This window comes from the organism of the source record quoted next, unplaced genomic scaffold (assembly GCF_019419815.1).
Source record: "Pyrus x bretschneideri cultivar Hongxiangsu unplaced genomic scaffold, Pyrus_bretschneideri_v1 Contig28, whole genome shotgun sequence".
Taxonomy (NCBI): Eukaryota; Viridiplantae; Streptophyta; class Magnoliopsida; order Rosales; family Rosaceae; genus Pyrus; species Pyrus x bretschneideri.
In genome coordinates, this window is record NW_025999590.1 from 3,103,042 (window position 1) to 3,129,093 (window position 26,052).

A 26,052-nucleotide genomic window follows, 5' to 3' on the forward strand; every position below is an offset into this window, starting at 1 on the left:
TACAGACCAGACCAGGCCCATGTCCATTTTACGAAGACAAAACCTCTCCCTAACTTGGTTGTCAGATTCTTATGGCGTTTGATCAAATCGCATTCTCCTCTTTCACTATAAACTATAAGATTGCAGACAAAAGCTAGAAAAAGGGACCAGTGGATGGATACATGTCTGCTAAATTCGTCGATCGAATCACTTGGAAGACAAACGAAAATCGTCAAAATCTCGACTGGACAACCAGTTGACGATTTTCGGTGCAAACAAACAATGCATCACTAGACAACAGTTGATGGATGCCTACCTGCTATGTATTTCATATTCATATGAGATTTCATACCGAACGTATAGAATACGCTAAGCATTCGATGGGAATCAGATCCATTACACCTCAAGGGAAATGCTCAGAACACAAAAACACTACGCAAGGATGGCATACATCGAATTATCCGGTAATGAACTAACACATTAGGAACTAGCATTCTGTCGAAAAATACAAAGTTCTGTCATTCATTGCAATGTAAAGTTCACTAATTACTAATAATCCAGTACTTAAACAAGCAATAAGTTGTAGGGAGAGAATCTGGAAACAGAACCACCATGCTGTGACAACCAGGCAAAATCGACAACATTACAGACAACAGTAGCATATGAACACTTAACCTGATGAGAACAAAAAAGATGAACTAGCAGATATACAATGCAAGAGGTTGATTACACCCTAATATCGAGTTAGCAACTTAGCGACTTGAGACTGGCATTCAACCTACTGCCAAGCGAGAGCAAGAATTACTGAAAATATAACAATCATACACAACATCTTCAGTCTATAATCTTGCTGTCCCTGACCTGTTCCCCTGCGGAGGTGATGTCTATGTATATGGCCGCCATGAAATGCATTTGAGAACCCATGAGGAAATCCAGCACTTTCACCATAAATGGCAGGATCAGGAAACCCATTCAGCGGAAAATTGAACAGAGAAGGGATAAAGCCACCAATAGCCGCAGAAAATGTGAAATTCCCAAACCTTGTGGTTGCAACTGGTGCAAACCCGCCCAAACCTCCCATCCCTCCCATGAACCCAAATCCACGGAGAGGAAAATGGTTCTGTTCTGGTGGAGGAGCTGTTTCGGGTCTTTGTCCTGCTGGACGGTTTGGGATACTAATGCCAGGAATGGACTTTGATCTTGGGTCAGTTGACGTCTTTCCCCTACCGTATAAAGGAACCAAATTCTCCTCCTTTACAAGGGCTTTGCAAACAGGGCATTCCTGAGAGTGGGAGTGAATGTGGAGCCACTTGTAAAGGCAAGGCCAGCAGAAGAGATGGCCGCATAGGGTCACAATTGGGTCTTGGGCCAATTCAAAGCAAATATTGCATTCGAAATCACCAGCGTCACCGTTATTGTTGCTGCCGGAGAATGAAGGCCCTTGGGACGACCTGCTCATTGATTCCCCGAACCCACTTACCATCCCTGGACAACCCTAAACGAATTAGTTCGTTCGTATCAAAACCAGCCACTAAAACATCAAAATTTCCTTAAACCACAGGTCTACAACACAAAAACATCACCATTTCAGGCAAGCCCCAATTGCACCGAATTAAACCCGGACTTTAAAAAAAAAAAAAATAGAAGATACTCCATTGATAATTAGTAATTAAAATTCCAATCAAACAACAAGAAATGGAAAATCTCTGAAAACCCAGAAATCTAAACCTCAATTTAGCTTTAAAAAGTAGGAAAAATTCGCCATCATGACAAATTTCTATGAAATTTGAATCAATTCTCTTGCGATTCCTGATCATATGAAAGTTTATAGATTTAGTCAAAACAATTCGAGTTTCAAACTAAATGATTCAAACACCCCCAAGATCTCGTAAATCGCAATTTCATACGCCAAATTCACCGATTTCAACAAAAAAATTGAAATTTTATTCATCCATTCAAACAATCCGAACGAACAAAAAACAACAACAAATCCACAATATAATCTGATCGAATACACGAGTAGGGATCGCTACTAACCTTCACATATAAGAAGTGAGGCGGATCGAAGGCCAGTCAATCCGAGCACCGGCGAGAGATCTCCGTTGACGGGAAGGAGGAAGAGTGCAGAGAATTTGTTGTTTAGTGGGAGGTGCAATTTTGACGCGGCTTGAGATCTCCCGACGGGAGATCGTTTTTCATGCCAACCTGGCGGCTTCTGGATGGCAGATTGTGCCTCCTCGAATTCTAGCCGTTGGATTAGATTATGGATTTCCGATTTTAAGTCAACTGTGTCAAAAATGAATAATCTTGAGAGCTGTTTGGGCCTAACTAGGCCCATGGTATTTTGGGCTTGGGCTAATTCGTCAACGGTTTTGGGTTTTTTACCATAATTTTGTACCGGTTTTTATCGCCTCTGCCGGCCGTCATTGCCGCTTTCCTTCTAGAACCGACGCAAATTGACAAATTGGTTTTGTTAAGACAGTCTACTGAGCCGGAAAAACTTATAAAGGTATTTTAGCCTTCCTGACTCATCATCATGAGATTAATCAGGACAAAAAATCGAACCCAAAACGTATTAAGTTAAATATAAACCTAAAATTCATCATCATTAAATGGGCATCCCGTGATGGTTACTCTCAGTTTTAAGGTAAGCTTCATTGATTAGAACATCTGGTGGACAACAAGATTTCCAACTACCAAGATGTCTTGTCGATAGTGTACGATGCAGAATGCGATTAGAAAAATGGCCACTTGGACATTTGTTGTCGCGTTTGTATTAATATGTCTAACCAATTTCGCTGCCCACATAAATTTGACTTATATTCTGAAAAATATCTTCCTCTAACATGCATTTTGTATCACTTATTTTTGTGTTCAAGAGTGAATTGTAAAAACACCAAAATAAACACATTAACATAAATAAATGAGATCTTTATAATATTTAATTAAGAATCCTATGAAAAGAGATGAACAACATCATCACGGGATGGTCTAGTGGTTGGGAAAGGTATGCATTCCACACGACAAGTCATGAGTTTGATTCTTGCTGCTGATGAATCGTTCAATGGTGGCCAAGAGAAAGGTGAAATGTCTCTGTGAGACATAAATAAGAATTTGAGAGATTCACATATCAATATTTTAGTAAGCTGACTTAAAAGAGATAACTTTTTGTTTTTGTTCAAAAAGCATTGTCTTTTATTGAGTAATATTCGAACTTAGATGTAAAGAGAACAAAAAATTGTTACGTTCAAGTATGTTGTTAAACAATTTTTTAACACGAAAAAATGCATTCGAGAATAGTTCAAACAACAATTATTTAAGGGTAAAGAAAGTCAAACTTCTCATGTAAATCATGTTGTATTGCATGCATATCATAGTGCTCTTATTGTCAATTCATGATTTTCCTTATCTCTCTCTAGAACGCCAAGTATATTGGGCAATCAAAATGCGAAAACTAAAAATCCTTCTAGACCAAGACATCGACATCCAATTTAATTAATTAATTATTAATATATATATATAGAGAGTTGTTATTGACACTCTTAAAAATATATATATATATATGTGTGTGTGTGTATATATATATATATATCTATCTGCTAATTATCTTCTTTATTTGCCTTTACCTTTTTACTTTTTTCACTTATCACTTAACACGTGTATTCTATTAACAAATTAAATTAAAAATGTTATTTTTATCATCCAATTGTACCATTAGATGTCATCTTAGGTAGACAACCACACCATTTAAAATGATATGAATTTTCATTCAATTAAAAAAAAAACAAAAAACAAAAAAATAAAAAATAAAAAAAGGAAAAACCCTAAAACCTAGCAAACGTTAAACTTCACCTTTCTTCTTCTGTCGTCCTCTTATCCTTCTTCCTCCATTGTCGTTTTTCTGCAAGTGCAAGCAAATTGGAGGTGAGAATAATTTGGTTTTCAAAGAAAAAACAAACTAAAGCAATTGAGGATGTTTAAATTCAGTCTACAACAATACTGGACTTCCAACTAACATTCAATAGTCGGCTAGTTTAAAAATAACAGTAGCAATAGTTACTTGCAATGGTGGAGCTTAAGAAGCCGTTTAAAAATATGGACTCAACAAAATTACAATGCTCAAAACGATTATGGATCAAACAAACAAAACAGAAGTTTGCAACAATGAAGAATGAAAGAAACGACATATAGAGCCACAAAAAAGAAATAAAATTCCATGACAAAAAAAAAAAAAAAAAAAAAAAAAAAAGATCAGTGTTTACCAATAATCAAAACAGGGAGAGCAGTGTGAACGGTGTTCTCGTAAGGCATAGGGAGGATGGTGACTGAGAAAAGGTAGGCGAAGGAAGGAGAAGGAGAGACGGTAGAACCCCACCAGAATGAAAACGGAGGAAATGGAATTGCACACATTCCAAGCCATTCCAATATTTACTAACACTATGGGAATGATATATAAGTGAACCCCACCCGAAATCAGTAGTCGGATTCCTGATTTAGCAGGAATTCAATTACTGAGATAAAGGAGGTAATTGGACTCTGAGATAAATGAGCTATTAGGTATCGTTTGGTATGCAAACGGGACAGGACGGAACGGAACGAAGCTGGAATAAAGATGCCCTCGGATGGAAACAAGGAGGAAGAAGAAGAGACGGAGAGGTTATAATTTTGTGTTCCACTGATGTGGAACAAGTCGTTCCAGGAGGGTGAGGCGAAACGAAAATTCACCCAAAACTCATCCCGTGGAACAGCTCGTTCCATCCATTTTAGGCACACCAAACATGGGACGGAACGCCTTGTCCCACTCTGTTCCGTCCCGTCCCACGTACCAAACGGTACCTTAGGAATCAAACCATTCTATCCAAATTACCCTTGAACATTCTTCGAAAGGATAATGTTAGAGATACCTAATTTTTTAAACCAAATGATGTGGTTGTTGATGATTGGATTATTACTTAATCGTTGATTAACATTCTTGTTTCATATTGGCGACATATCATTTAGTTTGCAATTTTAGTTTAAAATGTTGGTCTTCCTAACATTACCCTTTTTCGAAAACCGAGTAACACCCTTCCACCTTCCGCCAAATCTCACCTTGCCATCAACGGCACCAGTAATGCACCCCAAAATCCCATTTTCACAATCCCCGACAGCACCACCTCTACTCTTCTGCAACCCCATCAGATAGATCAAAATCCAGACTTGCACCTCTAGGAACAACACCCAAACAACCCAAATCACCCACACACCCATCCATGTGGAAACAGTGGCTATGGAAATAACATAAAACTTTCTTATAGATAAACTTTATTATAACAAGAGTAGTTTAGTAATTAAACTAGTTTTAACTCTGATTTAATTGAATTAATAAACAACTTACATGGAACCAATATTATTTTCCCACCAGTCCAAATAGTTTAGTAACCAAGTTTAACAGAAATTTAATTATGTTTCATTCTCAATCTAATTCTTCCTAAATTCAATTCTCATCAATCTGATTACGAATTAGTAAACAAGCCATTATTGTTTTAGGGTTGGAAGAAATGTAGAGTTAATTTCACGTTTGCTAAGTTTTATTGTTTTAGGGTTTTTCCTTTTTTTTTTTTTTCTTTTTTTTTTTTTTAGGTATTTTATTTCTTTTAATTTATTTATACGTGTCATGAGTGAAAAACGTAATTCGGATAAGTCAAATAGTACAAAAATGATAACGTTACTATTTTTTATAAATAAATTGTTGACTGCTGGAATAGTAGTCAATCCACGACAAAATTATAACCAATAAAACAGACTTTCACAAGGAAAGAAACTTCCGCAGTCTCATAATTCTATAGGGTCCCTTTATATTCCCACCGATCTCCGCCAATCTTCTATTATTTTTCACCGCGCCAATCTCCTTTTTCGCTGAAGCATTTCGTCGAACATATGAGAAGCAACTAATGTCGCAAACCATCAAGTACCTGCTATCGGAGCACCCAAACATCGTAAACTTCCGGTGGAACACCACCCACTTATGGGGTTCCACTTGGTACTTCCTCTTCACCGCCATCCCCGCCTACATCGCCGCCGCCAGCGCCCTCCACCTCATACTCACCCTCTTCCGCCGCCATGATCGCCCTGTCTCCCTCGGCCCAATCCCGGCAGTCCACAGCCTTGTCATGGCACTCATCTACGCCGTCATCTTCACCGGCATCCTCGTCTCCTCTGTCGCCGAGATTCGCGATACCCGCTGGTTGTGGCGGCGCACCAAGACCACTCCCTTCCAGTGGCTCCTCTGCTTCCCACCCGGCACCCGCCCTTCCGGCCGCGTCTTCTTCTGGTCCTACGTCTTCTACCTCTCCCGGTTCCTCCACCTCCTCCGCACATTCTTCACCATCCTCCTCCACCGCCGCCTCACCTTCTTCCACCTCTTCAACCAGTCTATCCTCATCTTCATGTCGTTCCTCTGGCTCCAATACTCGCAATCGTTCCAGGTCCTCGCCATACTCTCCACCACTCTGCTCTACTCCATCGTCTACGCCTACCGGTTCTGGACCGGAATCGGGCTCCCCGGGGCGTGCTTCCCGTTCGTGGTGAACTGCCAGGTGGTGCTGCTAGTCTACAACTTGGTCTGCCACGTCGGCGTGCTTTCCCTGCACATTTTGAAAGGGGGCGGGTGCAACGGGATCGGAGCTTGGCTCTGCAACTCCGTCCTCAACGGCGCGATTCTGTTGCTGTTCTTGAAATTCTACGTGGAAAAGTATTTGAAGAATTCAACGGCGGTTGATGAGGTTGTGAATCCGGCCACGCATTTGGGATCTGGGTCGGAGTCAAAGCGTGAGCTGCTCGTTAAAGAAAACTAGAAAAGTATTGTCAATGGTAATCTTAGTAGTATAAAAATTTCGATAGAATTATCTGATTACGTTAGTTCTCGAAACCTTTTGGACAAGCAAAATGCCTTACGAGTGGCGTGATTCGGCTTTCCCAACAAAGTATAAGGTTTTCTTTTTTGTAATTTTTTTTTTTTGTTTTAGTAGGTTATAGGCGTTCATCTCGAAGCGAAAGCCTTGTTGACTTAAGAGTCCATCTTTAATGGTAGATGGAAATAAGCAATATTGTGAATATGATATATATTTTCCTTAATAAATTGAAATGTGAATTTTTATTTGGAGAGAACAAACCCTTTTGCGGGATTTTGTAAATGAGAAAATAGTAGAAATGATCTTTTAACTTTAACTCAATTGAAAGAACGGTCCCTTAACTAAAAATTATGACAATTAGTCTCTTAACTCATCAAAATGTGCAGTTATGGTCATTTCATTAACTCCATCAGAATTCCGTCAAAATGACATATGTTAAAAAAATCATTGCTACAATTGTGTTAAAGACTAAAGTTTAGGGACTATTGCTACAATTTTCTCATGTGGTTTCCCATATCGCCCCTTGATTTAGTCTCACGTGCATGGTAGGTGACTCATTTTGACAGAAGTTCTAACAAAATTGACAAACATAACCATAGCTGCACATTTTGATAAGCTAAGGGACCAATGACCACAAATTTTTAGTTGAAAGACCATTACTCCAATTAGACTAAAGTTAACGAAAATTGTATATACAAGTATAAAATCGACATATGATTGATGAAGAGGGTTGTAGAGTCTCAAAAGATTGTGTAAGTACTTAAAATTGACCCTATTATTTTGGGGTTTTATGTACTTTTCTTCTTTTCTCTACCCAAATTAATTGAACCATAAGAGGTTTTAAACTTATTTTTAGCTACATCTCTTGGAACTCGATTTTAATTTCACTTTACTCTCTGTAACTCAAAAGTTACCACTTTACTACCTGAAAAAATCTCATTTTACACACCTTACAAATGTATTTTTCTTTCTAAATATAGAAAATTTGGAGTGTAGAATGAGAATTTTGGAGTGCCAATAACAATTCCCTTTATAAAACTCAAAATTCGTTCCACACTACCTTAGATCTATTAATTTCATGAGCCAGGCTAATCAATTTCTTTTTTATTTTTTTCATCTCTTCCATTTCTTTTAAACTTAATATTTTCTGATTGTTAAATGGTCACGCATAACGGAGATTTATAATCAAATTTATTGCACTGTGGCATAGTCTTATTGGGTTTTGTGTCTCACATATGTTTTAGGAGACGACCTATAAGTTTCAGAGAGAAAAGAGAGTTCACAAGTCAAAGTGAAATAAATATTGAGTTTTAATAAGTAAAGTGATGACTTTTAAATTAAAGGAAGTAAAATGAGATGAAAATACAATTTTAAGTTAAAGGAAGTAAAGTGAGATGAAAATACAATTTTAAGGAACGTAGCTAAAAATAAGTTGAGATTTTATGTGCTTAACGTTGTTTTGGTTGGTGAAGGTTCCACTTGAAACGGTCAACCAAATGCAGCATGAACAGAATACTTTGATCATTATGGAAGACCAATTATCATTTTCTAAGTTTCAGATTGACCAATTGCTCTCAGTGATTGGATTTCTGGAATTTCATCTTCTTTTTGTATGACTATTGTATAATTGCTTAGCAATTTCTTTTTGTCATTGCATGCGTAAACATGATTTTCATTGGTTGACAAAAAATTAATGGGTATACTAATAGGACATTAGGATGTGACATCCTTCTATTAGAAAATGATGCAATCGCTAGAGAAGACCCATTTTTTTCGTTGGGTGATAACGAAGGCCAATTATGCGAAAGGATATGCGAGCTATTTTAATACAAAATTTTCTGTAGTAAACTCTGGCAAATGGTGGTTTACTGAAGTGGTAAAAGGTAATGACGCACATGCATATACATTCTGGTAGGGTTCAATTTCCACTGATTTTTATCCCTTTAATAACTAATAATTTAACCCATTGATACTATAATTTGTTAAAAAATAAATAAATAAAATTAACATGCTACCTCTATAGTCGTCGGCCTCTGGCTAAGCCATGGGACAAGTGGCAACTCCGCCCTTTCTCCTCATAGCCTTTGATCCCTATGATTCTCCTCCCTCTCCCCTACCCTTGCCTTCTCTTCATTCCCTTCACGTCCGCACCCTCTGACCTTGCGCCGCCCACCCTTTCTTGGTCTGCACATACCTCTTCTCCCCCTCCTGTGTTTCTCTCCCACCATTTTGTGCACAGCTTTTCCATGGATTTCAGTCTTATACCTAGATTTGGGTCATGCCCTCTCAAGGTTTCTTCTTTTAGTTGGCTCTCGATTTCATGGTCTAGGGTTGGATTTGTGGCTGCAGGTGGGTTGGAACCACTGCTGTCAGCTAGTTTTCCATGCTAGTGACACTCTCCAAGACTGAATTCGTCGTTGCGAGGACTAGTGTGCTCAGGTCCTGCGGTTCTGCGACATTGTGAATTAAATTTAGCTACTCCATTGCTTGCAAGTTGCCATTGGATTTAGCAGTTCTGTTGCCTTATGCAACCAAATTTAGGGGTGCTTGACATGTGGAAGCCGAAATCTCACTAGAGCAGTGAAGTTGCAGCTGACCTTAGCATGAGGGTCCTTGTCCTCCACTGAGATGAGCTGACCTGTGGTTTCATTCTAGGAGTAGTTGTTTTTGCCTTGCCTTGCGAGTGTTTTGGTCGCGCTATTGCGATGGCTAGATTGGTCTACACGTTTGAGCGGTGAGTTATGTGGTCTCGTCTATCAACAATGATTTGATGTGGCCTTGCTCTATTGCAATGACTTTATGTGGCATCGCTTTTCAACAATGACCGATGTGGTTACCAATGTAACTATGTTGTGTCTATTGTTTATTATGTCAGATCAGTATTAGTGGTGACTATACATTTGTGCTTGTGTTACCCGTACATGGGTTTACTTTTATTTATTTAATTGTTTAGTACTTACATGTATTTCAAAATCACATAATTTTGATTTGATGTTCGAAAATTAAAAGCATAATCATGAGAGACGCTTAAGGTTAGCAAATTTGGTGTCAATTTCAGCTTAAAGGCCCAACACAACTAGATATATAGTAGAGCCCAAATCCAGAAACATTAAGCCTAAATGAAATGAAAACCCAATTTATAGATAGGCTTAGAGTCAAATTCCTTTGTTATATAGCAACCATTTTCTAACTTGATTGTTGCATTTGGTTTTTGGATAAAGACATATTACTTGTTGCATTAAACTGGATTTAATACGCCAAAAGTTTTCCGGCCGAGGAGTTTTGCACAAATGACATCTCATTTTTTCTCTTTTTGGATCTCCGTCATCCAAATCCAAGTCAATCATCCCTTAATCAGCTCCTCGGCATACCTTGGTTACCTCTATCAACCTTCATCAACATCCGTCATGGCTTGATCTTTAACAGCTGGATTTTCTTCTTGATTTTCACTATTGCATTTCCTTTCCCAGCAAGCTGTATTTGGAAGAATCCAATGTTTAGCAACACATGACTTTGTCACAAAGAGTTTCATCTTTTACGTTTTCACCACGACAAGTATTATCGAGCCACAAAGAACAAGTAAGTGTGTTCATATTTACCCTAAAGTTCTGTTCATCCACATGTTTAATTTATACGCATTTGAGTCTCCATGACTTTGAGCTGTCTCTTTCTAACCGTGAGATTTTTTGTGATTAATGACTTTTTTGGTCGGATTAGATCTCAATTTGTAGCTAGTTAATCTTTTGTTTGTTTGTACGTCGTCAATTCTTCGTTTTGGTTTTCATAACTAGAAAATGTTTTGTTTTAATCTGGTCAAGTCAGTTAATCAGGACTATATACGTGCCTTTCAGTTAAGTTTCAACCACTCTCACAGTAAATGAGCGTAAATGAAGATTTGGATGCATTCGTTGAGGAACAGCCATCAGTCTGCTGCTCAACTTGCGTCGGACTCCATCACCAAACAGCACTAATGATTCTCGTAGTAGTGAAAATTAAGATTGCTTTCTCTTTTTTTTTCCCTTAATATTATTCCTTATTTTTTGAGATTTATCAAGGAGGAAGCTAGTAGATTTGTTTTTTTTTTTCCCATCAAATTATCGAATTTATCATCCCATGTATTGTATTTTACACCAATCAAATTTACCCAACAAATCTAACAGCTTTAAATTATCTTTTTGACCCGTTCTCTACTTTCTAAAAAAATAAATACTTCCATATTCGCACTTAATTTCATCATTTATATTATTTTTGGCCCTTGTATTTATGGGGTATTTATACATAAATGGCCTTTTATTTTTGGCCATTTTTACAAAACGCGCTTGTCTTTTTCTAGATTAATTTCTTTAACACCACAAACGTACTCTTCGTTGTCGGAGCAAAAAACTTCTCTCTAACTCAACTTTGGCATGAGGTATCTCAGTTTTTATTTTTTTTTTTATTTTTTTATTTTTTTTTTTCTGAATAATAAACTTCTTTACACAAACACATTGTTTTCCCCATTATTTTGTGTGTAATTGAGATGGAATTTCTACCTTTATTTGTTCGTGATTACCTTTCAATTGCCAAAAAAAAGGGATTTGGCAAAGTAATTGAAAAGTTTGATAATTTGTTATATCTAAACGATTTTGGATACTGTTTGATTGAAAATTAAAATCTCAACATTGGCATGAGGTATCAATTTTGTTATCGGAGCAAATGGCATTCATGTGTGAAAGCATTGCTGTGAAAATTGAATCATCGCATCGCACCCCGAGGAAGTCATCATAGAGATAAATTAGGGCTTGGAGGTCTTCTTTCCCTTCTTTTTGTTCGGAACTGTTATTCACACGCCAAGAAAGTCACCATGCATCCGTCGTAACGCAAAAACTCTTCTGGTCGAGTGTATGATAACTCTTTTGCCGCCAATAACAACTCCTTTCTTTTTTTCATGATTCAGTGTTATTTTCTTTGTTACATTTATATTTGATTTAGGGACATTTTAAGCATAGATTTTAAAACCCCATTTATAACATTGCAGCTGCATTGAGGGAGGTTTTTCCTGGAACGAGATGGACGTTTGCAGTCCCTTGAAACCAGATAGTAAACTAAAGCACAGGCCTTTGTCTCCTCTTAGGGTTGTGAGGGGTATCTTATGTTTAGTAGTATTTCTCTCGACTGCGTTCACAATTCTTGTGTGTTTTGCTCCCATAACTGCTCTATTATTGCGCCCTTTGAGCATACATATAAGCAGAACAGCAACCTCCTTATTCTTTGGCATTTGGCTGGCCTTGTGGCCTTTCCTGTTTGAGAAGATCAATGGCACGAAAGTGGTTTTTTCTGGAGACACCGTGCCCCCTAAAGAACGGACTCTCCTCATTGCCAACCATAAAACCGAGGTTGATTGGATGTACTTGTGGGATCTTGCATTGCGAAAAGGGTCTCTTGGACACATCAAGTATGTGCTAAAGAGCAGCCTGATGAAGCTGCCGGTATTCGGGTGGGGATTTCACATTTTAGAGTTCATTCCTTTGAAAAGGAAGTGGGAAGCTGATGAACCGGTTATGCGGAAAATGCTTTCGTCATTTGCTGATCCTGCAGACCCTCTCTGGCTTGCCATTTTTCCTGAAGGAACTGATTATAAGTACTACCCTTTACCCCTCTATTTTTTTAAAAATCCATTTGCATGTATATTTTCAGATTATTATGTTGAAGTTATTATATACAAGACTGTTGACCTCCACCTACATGTATTTCCATATTTGATCAAGGATAGAAGATTCAAAGTAATCTCAATTACGTTATAGAATTAGTTCGATAAGAAACAGACGTCTTGCACATAGAATTTATGGTTACAATATTGCCTTAATTTGATGCACTTCTATACAATACATAAGTCTTGGGCCCCATTTCTCACATTTTTTAATATAATGGTTACTCCCACATTGGCATATCTCATATTTTCAACTTGCAATTTAATTTCTATATTGCATGCTAGGGTTTGTGTTTATTCAGTAATATATGAATATACGAAGATATATAGTTCTTCTTTTTGTCTCTATGCAGTGAAGAAAAATGCAAAAAGAGTCAGATATTTGCTGCTGAAAATGGACTTCCTGTACTGTCACATGTGCTACTTCCAAGAACTAAAGGCTTTTGTGCTTGCTTGGAAGCTCTAAGAAGTTCTTTGGATGCAGGTTATTTACACAAAACTCCACTCTGTGATTTTCCCCACAATTTCTTATCGAAACATTTTGAAGCTTGTGTGCGCGCATGTTATACTTATATGTTCTCTGATGATCATCTAAATTGTGCTGCAGTTTATGACTTGACTATCACCTACAAGAATCAATGCCCTTCGTTTCTAGACAATGCGTTTGGCGTGGATCCATCAGAAGTTCACATACATGTTCGGCGAATCCCGATTGAAGAGATCCCTGCTTCTAACGCCGATGCAGCCTCTTGGTTAACGGAAGCATTCCTGCTCAAGGACAACTTACTTTCCAATTTCAGCGAGCAAGGGCATTTCCCTAATGAAGGAGGAGAAGAAGAACTTTCTACATTCAAGTGCTTGGTAAATTTCATGTTGGTAATTTTTTTGACTATCATGTTGATTTACCTAGCCATTTTTTCATCCGTCTGGTTTAAAATATACATCGGTTTGTCATGTGGGTACCTTGCCACAGCTACTTATTTTAATTTTCAACCGATGCCAATTTTAGACTTTGTTCAAGCAACATGTGTTTGCAATAGACCAAGAATTGAATAGCAATTAAAGGAGAAATAAAATGTCCAAATACCAATTTTTAAAGTGTTTTTGGAATGTTTATGTATATTTTTGGAATGTTTATGTCCAAACTAACCAGTCATTGTCTTGAGACAAGCAATAGATGCAAACTTCATTTTTCTAGTCACTGCAGCATTTAATTTAAAGAGAGCTGCAAATTTGCCTGGTAGCATGACAGTTTTCCATGTGGTATGGCACGGGGATTCTTCAGTCTATGAAACCACATATATACACTGTCAATGTTTTTACAGATTTGCAGTGATTTTATAACATGTTGAGCCTTGGATCTTATCTTCCTGTAATTAGGTTCAAAAGTGGTATATCTGTTGAAAATTAATCTTATAATTTTCATTTTCTATCTTGAATCAACTTGAAAACTTGCTTAGTACATTGTAAATAGAAAGAACAACATCACGTTTGAAAGTGCTTTTATTAGAACAAGTAGAAGTGATTGTGAGATGAGCGCTTCTGACACTATTTGATGAAAAAAGTTAAAAAAGTTTATATAGATTCTAAAAGTAACCTGGATCTTTTTAAAATTTGTGATGTGCTAATGAAAGGATTTATGAACATAAGCGTTTTGTGAAGAAGTATTTTCATCAGATCAAAAAAGAAAGTTTGTGGATTATTCTCAACTTTATGCTTAAAACAAATGAGAGAAATTTGCATCGCGGCCATTTGTTTTAACTTACACACTTGACATCTTGTTCGTTTAGAGTACTGATCGACATTTTGATGTCCTGGTAGTTGTAGACAGATTAATTGAGTGAAGCAAAGGGTATGAACTTTGTCAACCCTTGTATGTGAGCAGGTTTCTTTGTCTTGCCCAACTTTCTGGTGGATTTCGACTTTTATACTACAAATAAGCCTCACAATACGTATCACGCCAATAAAAAGGAAACAATCAGACCCAGACAGTGCCAACGATTAAACGAAAACGCGTTTTGCATGGCTCTGCTGGCATGCATTTGCGGTCTGCTTGGTTATAGCTTTTCTTAAAAGGACGGTCCGGCCCTTTTTTTATCTTCATAGCCAAACATCGTTTTCCAATCTTCTTGTTGCTTATAACTTAGCGATGTATGAAACTTGTTTAACTGGCCAACCGTTTTAGTCCTTCCTGCCTCTTTCTTTTTTTTTTTTTTTTACGCATACAAGAATTAGATCAGTTGATTAGAACAATAAGTTTGTGCCATACACTCATGTTTGAATCACACTTCTCGTATGTTAGAATAGTTTAAATATAAATCATCTTGTCAAAGAATAATGGCATTTGTCATTTTTCCGAATGGAAAACGATTGAAGGCCCAAACCATTCATTTTTTTGTTATATATTTGGTAAGACTCATTAAACTTCACCACCTCACACGACCCCTCACGCGTGACAAATTTTCAAGCCAAATACTTCGACAATAAAAATTAGGTGGCGTAGAACACATGTGGCTGTTCGGCTTCACATGTTAGCCACATGTTTTGATAACATAAAGAAAATTGAGGTTCCACCATAAAATTAACTGGCAATATGGAGAGTAGTCCAACTTACTTATAAGCCTTTACAAAGTTTCTCTTTTCACGATGTGGGGCTCATTAAACTTCACATCGTGAAAATGGATGACACGATGACACATCAGATTTTACATCGTGAATAATAAATATGGAGAGTAGTCTATACATCGAAACATACTAGAATTCTTGCAATTTTTTCCATAACACTAAAATGGATGACACGATGATACATCAGATTTTATCATTGAAAAACAAAGCAAAGTTAAAGGTTAAACATAAGGTAAAGCTGCACACTCGACTGCCAAACAATCCACCCTGGCGATCAACCAAATCCAACAAACTACCTTCCTAAAATAGAAAAAGTGGTGACAGAGAAAGATTGCCGGCCTTTACTTTGATGACGTGGCAAGCCAAACCTTTGCTTCATCGGATCCTTTTTCTGAGGATTCGGGGATTCTATGATCATGATCTTGATCGTTTATTGTATAATGTGCAATTAGAAATCATTTAAAATTTAAAATTAAATATAAATAGTACCTAACAAAAACTGATCGCACAATATACGATGAACTGCCAAGATTACGGCATTTCCAAGAACCCAGAAAAAGGATCCGACGGGATCCTTTTCCGTTCATTACCTAGTAAAAGGTAGTGCTTCCGGCGCTTAGGAACAGGCCCCCACTATCTTATACCACGTCACGGAAAGAGAGGAAGAATTTAAAATACCAAATTAACCCTGGGCGCAAATATAAATACCAATCACCAAGCCGAAGCTTGGAACCGCCAAATCGGATTAAATCGTACTTCCACAACTGTCCTCGACTATTTCTTCGTTTTCGGTTATGGCGATTAAGCTCTATCTTCTTCTTTCTCTCTTCTCGTTAGGTACGTACCTAAATCCCTCTTTAAACTAATTAAACATGATTAACTACACTAATTAATACAGTAATTAACGTAATCTAAACTCGTTTCTGTTTCTGGGTAATATTCCTCTGCTTCTTGATGCAGCTGCAGGCAATGTAGTCCGCGCGACCCAATTCACACTCCAAAACCGTTGCAGTTACACGGTCTGGCCGGGAACTCTCTCCGGAAACGGCGCTGCAATTCTCGGAGAGGGCGGTTTCGCATTGGCTCCGGGTACATCGGTCCAGTTCACCGCCCCTCCCGGCTGGTCCGGCCGGTTCTGGGCACGAACTGGCTGCACCTTCGACGACTTGGGAAACGGAAAATGCGTCACTGGCGACTGCGGGTCGCTAAAATGTGCCGGCGGTGGCGCGCCTCCCGTGACGTTGGCGGAGTTCACGATCGGGTCCAACCCGGGGGACAAGGACTTTTATGACATCAGCCTGGTGGACGGTTACAATGTGGGCATGGGGTTGTGGGCCACCGGCGGAACCGGCGACTGCCAGTACGCGGGATGCGTGGCGGACTTGAACGGCCGCTGCCCGGCGGAGCTGCGGGTGATGGATGCGGGTTCGGGGGCGGTGGTGGCTTGCAGGAGCGCGTGCGCAGCGTTTAATACGCCAGAGTTTTGCTGCACCGGGGAGCACGCGACGCCGCAGACTTGCTCGCCGACGCAGTACTCGGAGATGTTCAAGACGGCGTGCCCCACAGCGTACAGCTACGCCTATGACGACGCTTCGAGCACTTGTACCTGTTCCGGGTCGGACTACTTGATCACATTTTGCCCAAGCGGGTCATCATAAACTAATGATCAATTAATTATTAAGTATATTGGTATAAATTAAATTTTAGATAAGGGAGTGAAGGACCCTTATGCTTATGGGGTTTAGAATATTAATTGATTAGTGTTGCGTAGCAAATTGATTATGGTTTAATCAAATTATAGAGTACTTTTATATTATGTTATTTTTTCGAATCCTCGATTTCACGAACGAGGGGTGATTAGTTTAATCCCGTCTTCATTAATATGATATGGTTTTATTCTAGAAAAGTCTAATCTGTACGTTTGCTTTGCCGGTTCTTCTTGGTGTGATTAGTTTAAAATGTTTTGATTAGATGGGCGGTAAATTAGGTTAATATGAGATTAGCAGGCTCTGAATCTTACAGCTCAAATCTCAAGAAACAGAGGAGGAAGAAGAGATATAGATACATACATGAATATATTTAAGTGAGCTTCTTTGCGTGTGTTGGTTCCTAGCGCTGTGCATGCATGGGAGTGCAATACTACTTAATTTGGAAGACTCTTGGCGCCTCCAACGAGGAAAGATTTTTTTTGTATGCCAAAAATATAACCTGGTATACCAAATGTCATAATAAAAGTTGTTGGATACTTTAAAAAGAAAATTTTCTACCATTTGTATTATGACGCTCGGTGTACCGATGCGTGTTACTGAAACATTTCTTCTGCACCACCAATGAACCAATATAACTGATGTTCTTGCATTTGCATATACCATGTGACTCTTAATCTATCCGGATCAACCATGCTAGTTACACCTATACCCTCCATCTCTTGGGGTAATCGTTTTATTTGTAAAATCAACGGTTCAGATCTTCAAACTACTGTTGATTCTGGACAGTCAACAACATAGTTTTGTTTCAAAGGGCTCATTTGGAAGTCAATTCAACTAAAAACGATTTTAGAGAAAATATTTTAGGTTCAAAAGTATTTAAAGTACTTTCTACAAAAAACACCAATTATATATGAGCTCGTTTGAATATGCTTTTAAAATAACTGAAATCACTTTTTGTGAAAAATGTTTTTAGAACTAATACTTAGTAAAAATACAAATAAATTTTAAAAAAACACTTAAGGTGCTTCCTAAAAGGTACTTCTTGCAAAAAGCACTTCAAATGCTTCTGAAACCCAAAAACATTCTCTAAAAACACTTTCACCTTTTTAAAACACATCCAAACGAGTCCTACTTCTAGAATGAATTTTAAGTAATTTTCCAAGACTTCCGTGCATTCTTACCAAGAATTAGTTCCAAAATCAATTCACCAAAACCATATCTTGAAAACACTTCCAAACAAGTTCAAAATTAATAAAAGACGTAAAATAAAAACGCTAAACAAATACAAGGGCTATTTTTTTTTCCTTTCCTTTCAAATTTCAAGGCCTTCGGCCAAACCACTGCACAAACAACTCCACAAGCTTCCCTAAACTTTTTTTTCCCCTTTTTTCTTTCGGAATCCCCCTTGCATTTCATGCATTACTAAATTTCTCTACAAGCAGGCTTTCATCTTTGAAAGCAACAGCTCACCTCCCGGCCCAACATTTTTTTAATGATTTATTGGGCCTTGCTGAATGGAACCCTAACATCTAAAAGGCCCAGCATTGAAATGCCACCACCTTTTCCTAAAATTAAAACCCTAAAACAAAAAATTACGAAAAACAAAAAATAACAAGAACTGCCTAATTTTTTACAGACGTCCCTTTTGAGGAACTGTTACTTGAAAACCAACCCTGTATGCTGCTAATCCATGACGTTCTCATCTCACTTGAGCCTGTGCATTGCCCTTGTGCTTCGTCTTTACTACTGAATAGGGTTTGGTCCGAGCAATCGAGCGAAGCCCCACATGCCGAATTGTATGATTGACAGGCCGAATAGCAGACACGGAGTCTGTTGTCCCCGTCCTTGTCGCACTTTTGAATCGATATCTGCATGTGCATAGTCGGATTCTTAGTATTTGAGAGAAATGATAAAGGCGAGAGAAGGTGATGGAGAAAATGGAAAATGGAATGACGGGTTGTAAGTGGGAGGCGACTTACCCAGCAAGCCAGCTGCTTCGCGGTTGTGTCACAGTAGCTGGTTCCGAAGATGCTAAAAAGCTTCCGGGCACCACCAGGAAACAAACGATGGTAGTTGGGCATGACCACCACATCCTCGAGCTGCTGCAATATGCTTGGTTCACTGGGTGCACAGTGCTGTCCGGCACCAGAGTTGACATTTTCCAGGACATCTTTACAAACTTTAAGACTGGATTGGAGCATGGTGCTGTTCTGGCATGAGTAGCCTGCATAGTCAGAGCAGCGGAATTCACAGACTCCATCATCACAAACACCTCCGTGAAGGCTGCATTGCTCATCACAAACCGCTGCCAATACAAGAGCAAACTTATCAGAAAACAGCTAACTGCCAGAATATTAGCAGTCATCGTGAACGCAGAGGATGAAAAGGACTCTTTGACACGGTGCAAAGAATTTAGACGGTGGTCCTAAAACCCTTCACGCAGCATCAGTCAAGTGTCTGAAATATGGGTGGTCATTCTCGAGTTGGCTACATTTGCCATATAGACAAACTGGAAGGGGAAAAAAAAAATGGTGCGCATACCAGTGGAGCAGTCAACGCCTGTGTACCCTTTATCACATTCACACAGCCCGTTAGAAAGGCAGCTTCCACGTCCATTACAGTTGCTTGGGCAGGTGCCTGCAGTAGTCATAATTTCAGAAGTGGTTTTACGTAAATGGTGCATCATAACTTGGTGTAACCACATCTTGCATGCTGATTATAAAGGGTGAAAAAAGGAATTAGGAGCTCACGTTTACTACAATCAGAACCATGAAACCCTAGAAAACAGTGGCACCTTCCTTCAACACAGTCTCCATTGAAATTGCACGACTTTGGACATTGTCCATTTGCAGGAACTAGGCCTTTACTGCAGAGTTCATGGTATGCCGGGCATAACAATTCACCTGAAAGAGGAACATTTTCAAGTTTTAATCATGCTAACGCCCCCAACAAGACTGAGAAGGAAAAATGATAGATAGAATAGCATCATTACCATTAAATCCTGGGAACTGAAGGGCTCCACCAGCTTCAGGACATACTTTCCACACACCATCCACAGCAACCTAAAATTTGCAAGGGGAAAAACATGAAGCAGGTTCAAATATAAAGAAGATGCTGGTCTACTTTATGGTTGATAAAGCTACCATGATACCCCATGCGCAACTGATAAACTAGAGCAGATGAAAAAGAATCATTGGAATAACAAACCTCTAATGAATTATTAACACATCTGTGCTGATAACATCCATTTCCTTGGGTCATCGAACCCCGTACAAACCCTGTACGTACCAATGATGAAGCCATACACCTACAAGTAACAAGATGAATAGTCATTAACATCTTGCTATTTTCAACTGCATCCAGCATCCATAGGAAAGCAATTTCCTATTTTAATAAGGTGTAATTGACTTTAAAATCTCACCTAGAGTTACTTCCTCGTACTTCACCCAACATTTTGTCAGGTGGCCGTGCGCTGTTAGAGTCAGTACATGACCCATCAGAGTAAGCAACGAAATAGGTGCAATAATCAGCCAGTGGGGACTGACCACCTGGAAACGTCATAAGACAACAGAATTCACATCAAGCTCCAAACCAAGTATTATGGTTTACAACTTTACATATATTATAATATAGCACAAATGATGGAATGCTTATACAAACCAGTTCAAAGGTAATAATGTAAATTATAAATGCAAAAACCACACCTTTGTTAGCCTGTGGAAAATAGCGGGCCCACTGGGGTAGGTCTCCACTGTAACTTACGATCGGACAGTAACCTTCAGCTTCTCTGTTGTATGTACATCCTGACAATTGGGTTGTGTTGCAATGATATGCCCCCTTCCAGAGATTGCAAGGGGAAGTCACAAATTCAGTTCCTTGGTTGCGGCCCCAATCAAGATTCTCTGCCATACTATAATTGGCCTGGTACCATCCACTATCTTCTAGTAAAGCGAGTGTCATTTTTGAAACCACAGATCTTGTATCCACTGACCCCGTCATAATTTCATTCATTAGAAGTCTTTTCTCCCAGTGTGACCCTAAAAGTTTATAGATGTACAATGATTATTATTAAGCATCAAAATGCTATCACAACTTTGTTGTTATCAGTCAGGAAAAAAATCCGCTACAGTTCTATCTATCAACTGTAAGAATTATCTTTCTTCTTGGTATTTTAAACTCCCCTGAATATTATACTTCTAAATATTGTTCCTCATGTCATATAATCGAGTATCAATATTATTTAACCAAGTACAGTATATTGGTGATATAACCTCTACAACATAGCATACAAACTTTTAAAGTACAGTACCTGATGTGCCGCGTCCTCCACCATCTTCAAGCTCTAAACCAGTGAAATTCTCAGAGAATGCCTGCCAGAAAAACATTCAACCATTTGTCTTAAAATAATTTTCTTAGAAAATATATAGTTTTCTTGAGCAGCACAGCAAATCCATGCATAATAAAGAGGGCTGACATTTACCGCATAATGATATCTTGAATGCATGACAACATGTGGAAGCACCACACGAGTCACCATCCGCCCAAGCTTTTCATCCATAATTTGTTCTGTAACCTGAAAATGGATAACAGGAAAAATTTTGGGGCGAGAGTGTCAATTAACTTTCCATAATCAAGCAACAATAAAACATCATATAATTTTCATAATGCATTTCAGACGACAAAAACAAAAGGAAATACTAAAAGCTCAAATAAATACTATAAGTTGCTACAGGCTCTTATGCAGATCATGATATTTGAAATATCTGACTATCATCTCTGAAATTGTTTTGACAAGATGCAATGATTATGCTTTCGAAAGAAGAAGAAAGAATAAATTTCTCGTACATTGAATACGGTTAGAAGGTAGTATGCAGGTTAAAACTTCACTCAATGGACCATTTACTAATATAACGGGGATAACTGCTAAAGGCAGAACTCAAATTCTAGTCAAGGAGCGTATCTCAATTCTTGCAATTCCAAAGCACCTAGATGGATACAAATAATAGAGGTCTGAAGAATGGGGACAATGATAATGTAGTACTGTATTATTTGAAGGTTCCAAAAGTTAAAACCAAAATACACAGATTTCAAGTGGTTGTAAAGGAAGATTTTGATGCATTAGTAATAGTCTTTACCTGACTACGCCTTCTTTTCCTTTCATCCCTAAAATGAGCAAATGCATGGGGATCAAAACCAAGAACATGCATAACCTGGAAGGATCACGCATTCTAATCAGTAAGAAAGCACATCCCATGTTTTTAAATTTCATTAAAAGCCCACTGACCTCATGTATGAGAGTAGCAGAAAGCAAAGTTTCTGCTTCAGCTGTCAGATGGCGAGGAGCAACATTTACATGTCCTACATCCAAAAAGAAAAAGATACTATCAGTCCTGAGTTCTATTCCAAGAAAGGCACAACTGTCAACTGAAAACAATGCTCAATGAATGAATAACCTGCAATTGCACGACCCCATTGATCACGTTCGCAAGCCACTGCCCATGCAAGGGTGTTCCCAGTGGTTGGTCTTGTTGTCACCAGAAGAACCAAGTCTGCTTCAGCAACACCCTCTGAAAAAGATCAACACTATGTTAATAGGATAGTATACTAGTGTGTGAGCACATATCAAGACTTGCCTCTAAATACAAAACTCAAATGAAGAAATGAGCTTGATACGCAACACCCAATCTGCAAGTACGATACCTTCAACATATTCACGTGGCAGTTGTACACCTCCATCCTGGCCACATGCTGAATACCCACTCAACCGCAAGTTCCCCCTCACAGGTTCAACAGCTAAGGCTCTCTTGAACCAGTCTGCAGTCTGCCCTAGAGCCTGCATTTAAATATATCGGAAGATTAGTTTCATGCATGCTTGAATTTACCCGGGCTGTTTAGTATGCAGCACTGCCAATAAATTCATCTATCATGTGCACATTATATTTTCTATGAAATAGAACTGTTTGATTAAGCAGAACCCAGAGACATGAAGCAGTACAAACAAAGTAGAATAGGAACAATATACAATCGTTATATGAGGTACTAACTCGGAAGAATAAGTCAGGAGGAAAACAAAGTACAATCTAACCTTGCGAAGGCGTTGCCTTTTGTCCTTCCCAGCTATATCATCCAAGGTGCAGTTATACCAGCAGTCACCAGAAACTGGAGGATCACCATGAGGATTACAAGAAGGAGTGCCGGGAATCGAAATCACAGGTGGCTCCCCAAGCTTCACAACATCGCCAACATTTCGACAATCTCTATCAGGAGAGTGACCAACAGCATCATAATTTAAATATATTCTAATAGGCCGTTTAACATCCTTCTGTTGTACCGAGCACTTGGAAATTCCAAGTAATGTCCTACCCTTTTGGTGAAGGGGTTTTGATACACCAGACCCCTCATACAACTGCGGGGTAACAGTGTACACTTTGCGACCAGGTCTCCTCCGCTGTTTGATTATCTGGTCATGAATGCAGGAATGTGAAACAATGCTATCGGAAAAGAATTTTGGGCTTTGCCCTTGCACTGTGCTTTCTTGGAATGTTGCATTACCAGCTTCCAACCATAAAAATAGCAAAATAACCTGAAGCAACGCCAAAAAGAACCGCATATGTCATGAAAGTGAGCAACTTTGACAGCTGGATTCTTGGTAGAAACCCAAATTTATTGTTAAAACACAAATTGGGAGGTGAAAGATCAACCATTATACACACAATTCCAACACATTCACAAAACCAAAAGAAAAGGCAGATCTAACATATATAGTCTCAGAACAGCTGAACGGACGTCAACTACGAAGTTTCCGAATCCTAATAGCTCAATTAGCACATGAAAGTGAATGCCACTGTTTCGTCCCGCTTTAACCCAAATCTGCTTCAACCTCAAAGAATATGAACACTAACAATTGACCAAACCCAACCCACATATCAGCTAAAATCTATTCAAATAAAAAACAAAAGAAACTGAAATGTGACCCCTCAACATAGTGAACAGTTTCCACAAAAGGAAAGTTTAATTAGATGGAAGCATACAGAAGCAAAAGCAAATAGCTTGGAAAGTGGAAATCCATTCCGTACTAAACACAGCTGCTTCCATGAACCTAATCAAAGTATAAAGCCCTAACCCGTTGTTTGGTTCCCGGGAATATGAAATAACAAAGAAAACATATAACAGACAACTAATCAAAGTACCAAAATCCCAAATTTTCCCATCTCTTCCCGCAATTTCTCAGCAATCAAACACACCATTAACTCCTAACTGAAATTTTCGAGGGAAAAAACCCAAAAAAAAACTCAAACCCCAAATCGTCAAATAAATAAAAAAAGTGAATAATAAAACTGAAAAAACTGAAAGAGCTCACCTTGAGGACAACGACGGCGAATCTGAGAGAGGGACATGGACGACGCCGCATAATCACCTCCATGAAATGCGGGAAACTGAAAAACTATGGGCACCGATTCCATCAAATCGCCGGCGAGTTTCCGATCGGCTTTAAAACCCACAAAAATCGCTGGCTCTTCTGCATTTCAAATTAACCCAATAATTTAACCTACGAAATAATCTATTTCCCTTCTAAAGAGAAACAAAAATCGACGGAGACCCCTTTGGGCTTTTGGGGGTTCGATTCGAACAGTGTGGGTCTTCGGCGCTTCGAGAGCCTAAAAAATGCTGCCGCTTTCGACGACTGATTCGAACGAGGAGCTCTTTGGTCCGGCCACTGAAAGCTTCGGCCTTTCGGGGGATGTGAAGAACGCGGAATCAGTGACAGTGGAGGAGGGGGGAAAGAGAGAGGAGAGGTGCTATAAAATCAGATGGATTGGGTGGGAGTGGGTACAGCTGATGATTTTATCAATCTTTTTTTTTTATTATTATATTTTCATCTTTCATGATTTTTTCGTTAGTTATTTATTTTTAAATTGGGAAAAGCTGGAAAGCAATGACCATGATGTTTGGCGGAATTACATTAGGCCCATTGAATGTTTTAATTTCTGGAATTGTTATTACCACTCCAAAAATCTCATTATACACTCCAAATTTTTTACGTTATGAAAGAAAAATACACTTGCAAAAATATAGAATAAAAATTTTCAAGTGTCAACAACACTTCTCTTAATTTGTCTGTGTTTATTAATATTAATGTCGCTTTAACTTTCCATAATTTGTAACTCTATTAAATTAATTAATTTTTTTTCTATTTTAGGAAACGTTTTTGGCAATGTTTCCTGAATTTTAAGCCTTATTTCCACATTGCCATCTCAACTTTAAATTTGATTCTGAGCTCCTTAAATTTTTAATTTTTGTTAACATCCCCACGTTATTACTTCTAAACTATCATATCAAATTGATACTTATATTTATATATTTGTTCAAAGTAGTTTTTGAATTCTTGCAACTGCGTAGTTTCAATTTAGATTTAGAGAACTCATATGGAAGTGCATTTAAAATAGCTGAAAGCGCTTTTAGTGTAATATTTTTAGAATCAATTATTAATAAAATGCAAGTAAATCTTCGAAAAATACTTAAAATGCTTCTTACAAGAAATACGTAATTAGTGATTCTTCAAGTACTTTTAAAATAAATAAATTCAAGATGAGTCAGTTTCTTGTCATAACTCAATTTTTATATATCTAAATATTACCAACTTTTCTTGGGAAGGAAACAGTATGTTTATGTATATGCCACTACAAATTGATCACACGCTATTACACGTGGTAAAATTAATGGAAAATGATGATATAACTAATAATTAAAAGTTTAATTTGAAGAGAAAAAACAATTCAAAGTTTAAATTGCTCACATTAAATTTGAAAATTCAAAAGGTAATGTAAAACAAATCTAAAGATCCACCCAACCGGCAATGTAAAAGTTTTTCTTTTTGGTTTTTGTGTTGAATTCTTTTGATTTATTTTTAAGCAAAGGAAATTCATATCGATATGAATTGGCTTTATTCATAAAAAAAATTTCTTTGATAATGTAAAGTGGATAAGGTCATGACGGTCCACCACCCCCAAAATGTGGATTAACCAAATTATCAATTATTAAAGCCATATTAAAAAATTATTATGCTTCAATTTTAATTTTCTGTTTTTTTATTGGTGATGTGGTGCATCATATTTCTTAATTATTATTTTTAGTGAATTTAGATATGACAATTTAG

General features: G+C 38.1%; 5 protein-coding genes across 6 annotated transcripts; 3 read left to right on the plus strand and 2 right to left on the minus strand.

Moving 5' to 3' along the window:
* Nucleotides 1-483: 483 nt before the first annotated feature.
* LOC103955443 (E3 ubiquitin-protein ligase RNF185) lies at nt 484-2,332 on the minus strand. Of its 2 annotated transcripts, none has more exons than XM_009367339.3 (2): nt 2,017-2,332; nt 484-1,464 (listed from the first exon to the last, which is right to left on the minus strand). In XM_009367339.3, exons 1-2 carry the CDS (start codon nt 2,315-2,317, stop codon nt 758-760), a joined length of 1,008 nt encoding a protein of 335 aa, XP_009365614.2. In that variant the 5' UTR covers nt 2,318-2,332; the 3' UTR covers nt 484-757. The 2 variants fall into 2 exon arrangements, with proteins under 2 accessions (XP_009365614.2, XP_009365615.2); XM_009367340.3 differs by having other exon boundaries at nt 484-1,474; nt 2,017-2,146.
* A 3,578-nt stretch (nt 2,333-5,910) lies between these two features.
* On the plus strand, nt 5,911-7,117 carry LOC103955442 (elongation of fatty acids protein 3-like). The gene has a single exon (XM_009367338.3). It carries the CDS (start codon nt 5,913-5,915, stop codon nt 6,813-6,815), a length of 903 nt encoding a protein of 300 aa, XP_009365613.1. The 5' UTR covers nt 5,911-5,912; the 3' UTR covers nt 6,816-7,117.
* A 2,904-nt stretch (nt 7,118-10,021) lies between these two features.
* Nucleotides 10,022-13,651, plus strand: LOC103955441 (probable 1-acyl-sn-glycerol-3-phosphate acyltransferase 4). The gene is made up of 4 exons (XM_009367337.3): nt 10,022-10,451; nt 11,890-12,492; nt 12,915-13,045; nt 13,169-13,651. Exons 2-4 carry the CDS (start codon nt 11,921-11,923, stop codon nt 13,615-13,617), a joined length of 1,152 nt encoding a protein of 383 aa, XP_009365612.2. The 5' UTR covers nt 10,022-10,451; nt 11,890-11,920; the 3' UTR covers nt 13,618-13,651.
* Nucleotides 13,652-15,923: 2,272 nt separating this feature from the next.
* Nucleotides 15,924-17,036, plus strand: LOC103955493 (pathogenesis-related thaumatin-like protein 3.5). The gene is made up of 2 exons (XM_009367390.2): nt 15,924-16,023; nt 16,147-17,036. The coding sequence occupies exons 1-2, from the start codon at nt 15,981-15,983 to the stop codon at nt 16,842-16,844; spliced, it is 741 nt and encodes a 246-aa protein (XP_009365665.2). The 5' UTR covers nt 15,924-15,980; the 3' UTR covers nt 16,845-17,036.
* Nucleotides 17,037-18,176: 1,140 nt separating this feature from the next.
* Nucleotides 18,177-24,735, minus strand: LOC103955440 (leishmanolysin). Its single transcript, XM_009367334.3, has 16 exons — nt 24,256-24,735; nt 22,981-23,478; nt 22,596-22,728; nt 22,349-22,462; nt 22,180-22,253; nt 22,031-22,105; nt 21,376-21,468; nt 21,205-21,265; nt 20,600-20,932; nt 20,317-20,443; nt 20,103-20,202; nt 19,888-19,957; nt 19,646-19,798; nt 19,437-19,532; nt 18,875-19,200; nt 18,177-18,763 (listed from the first exon to the last, which is right to left on the minus strand). Exons 1-16 carry the CDS (start codon nt 24,316-24,318, stop codon nt 18,518-18,520), a joined length of 2,562 nt encoding a protein of 853 aa, XP_009365609.2. The 5' UTR covers nt 24,319-24,735; the 3' UTR covers nt 18,177-18,517.
* Between the last annotated feature and the right edge of the window lie 1,317 nt (nt 24,736-26,052).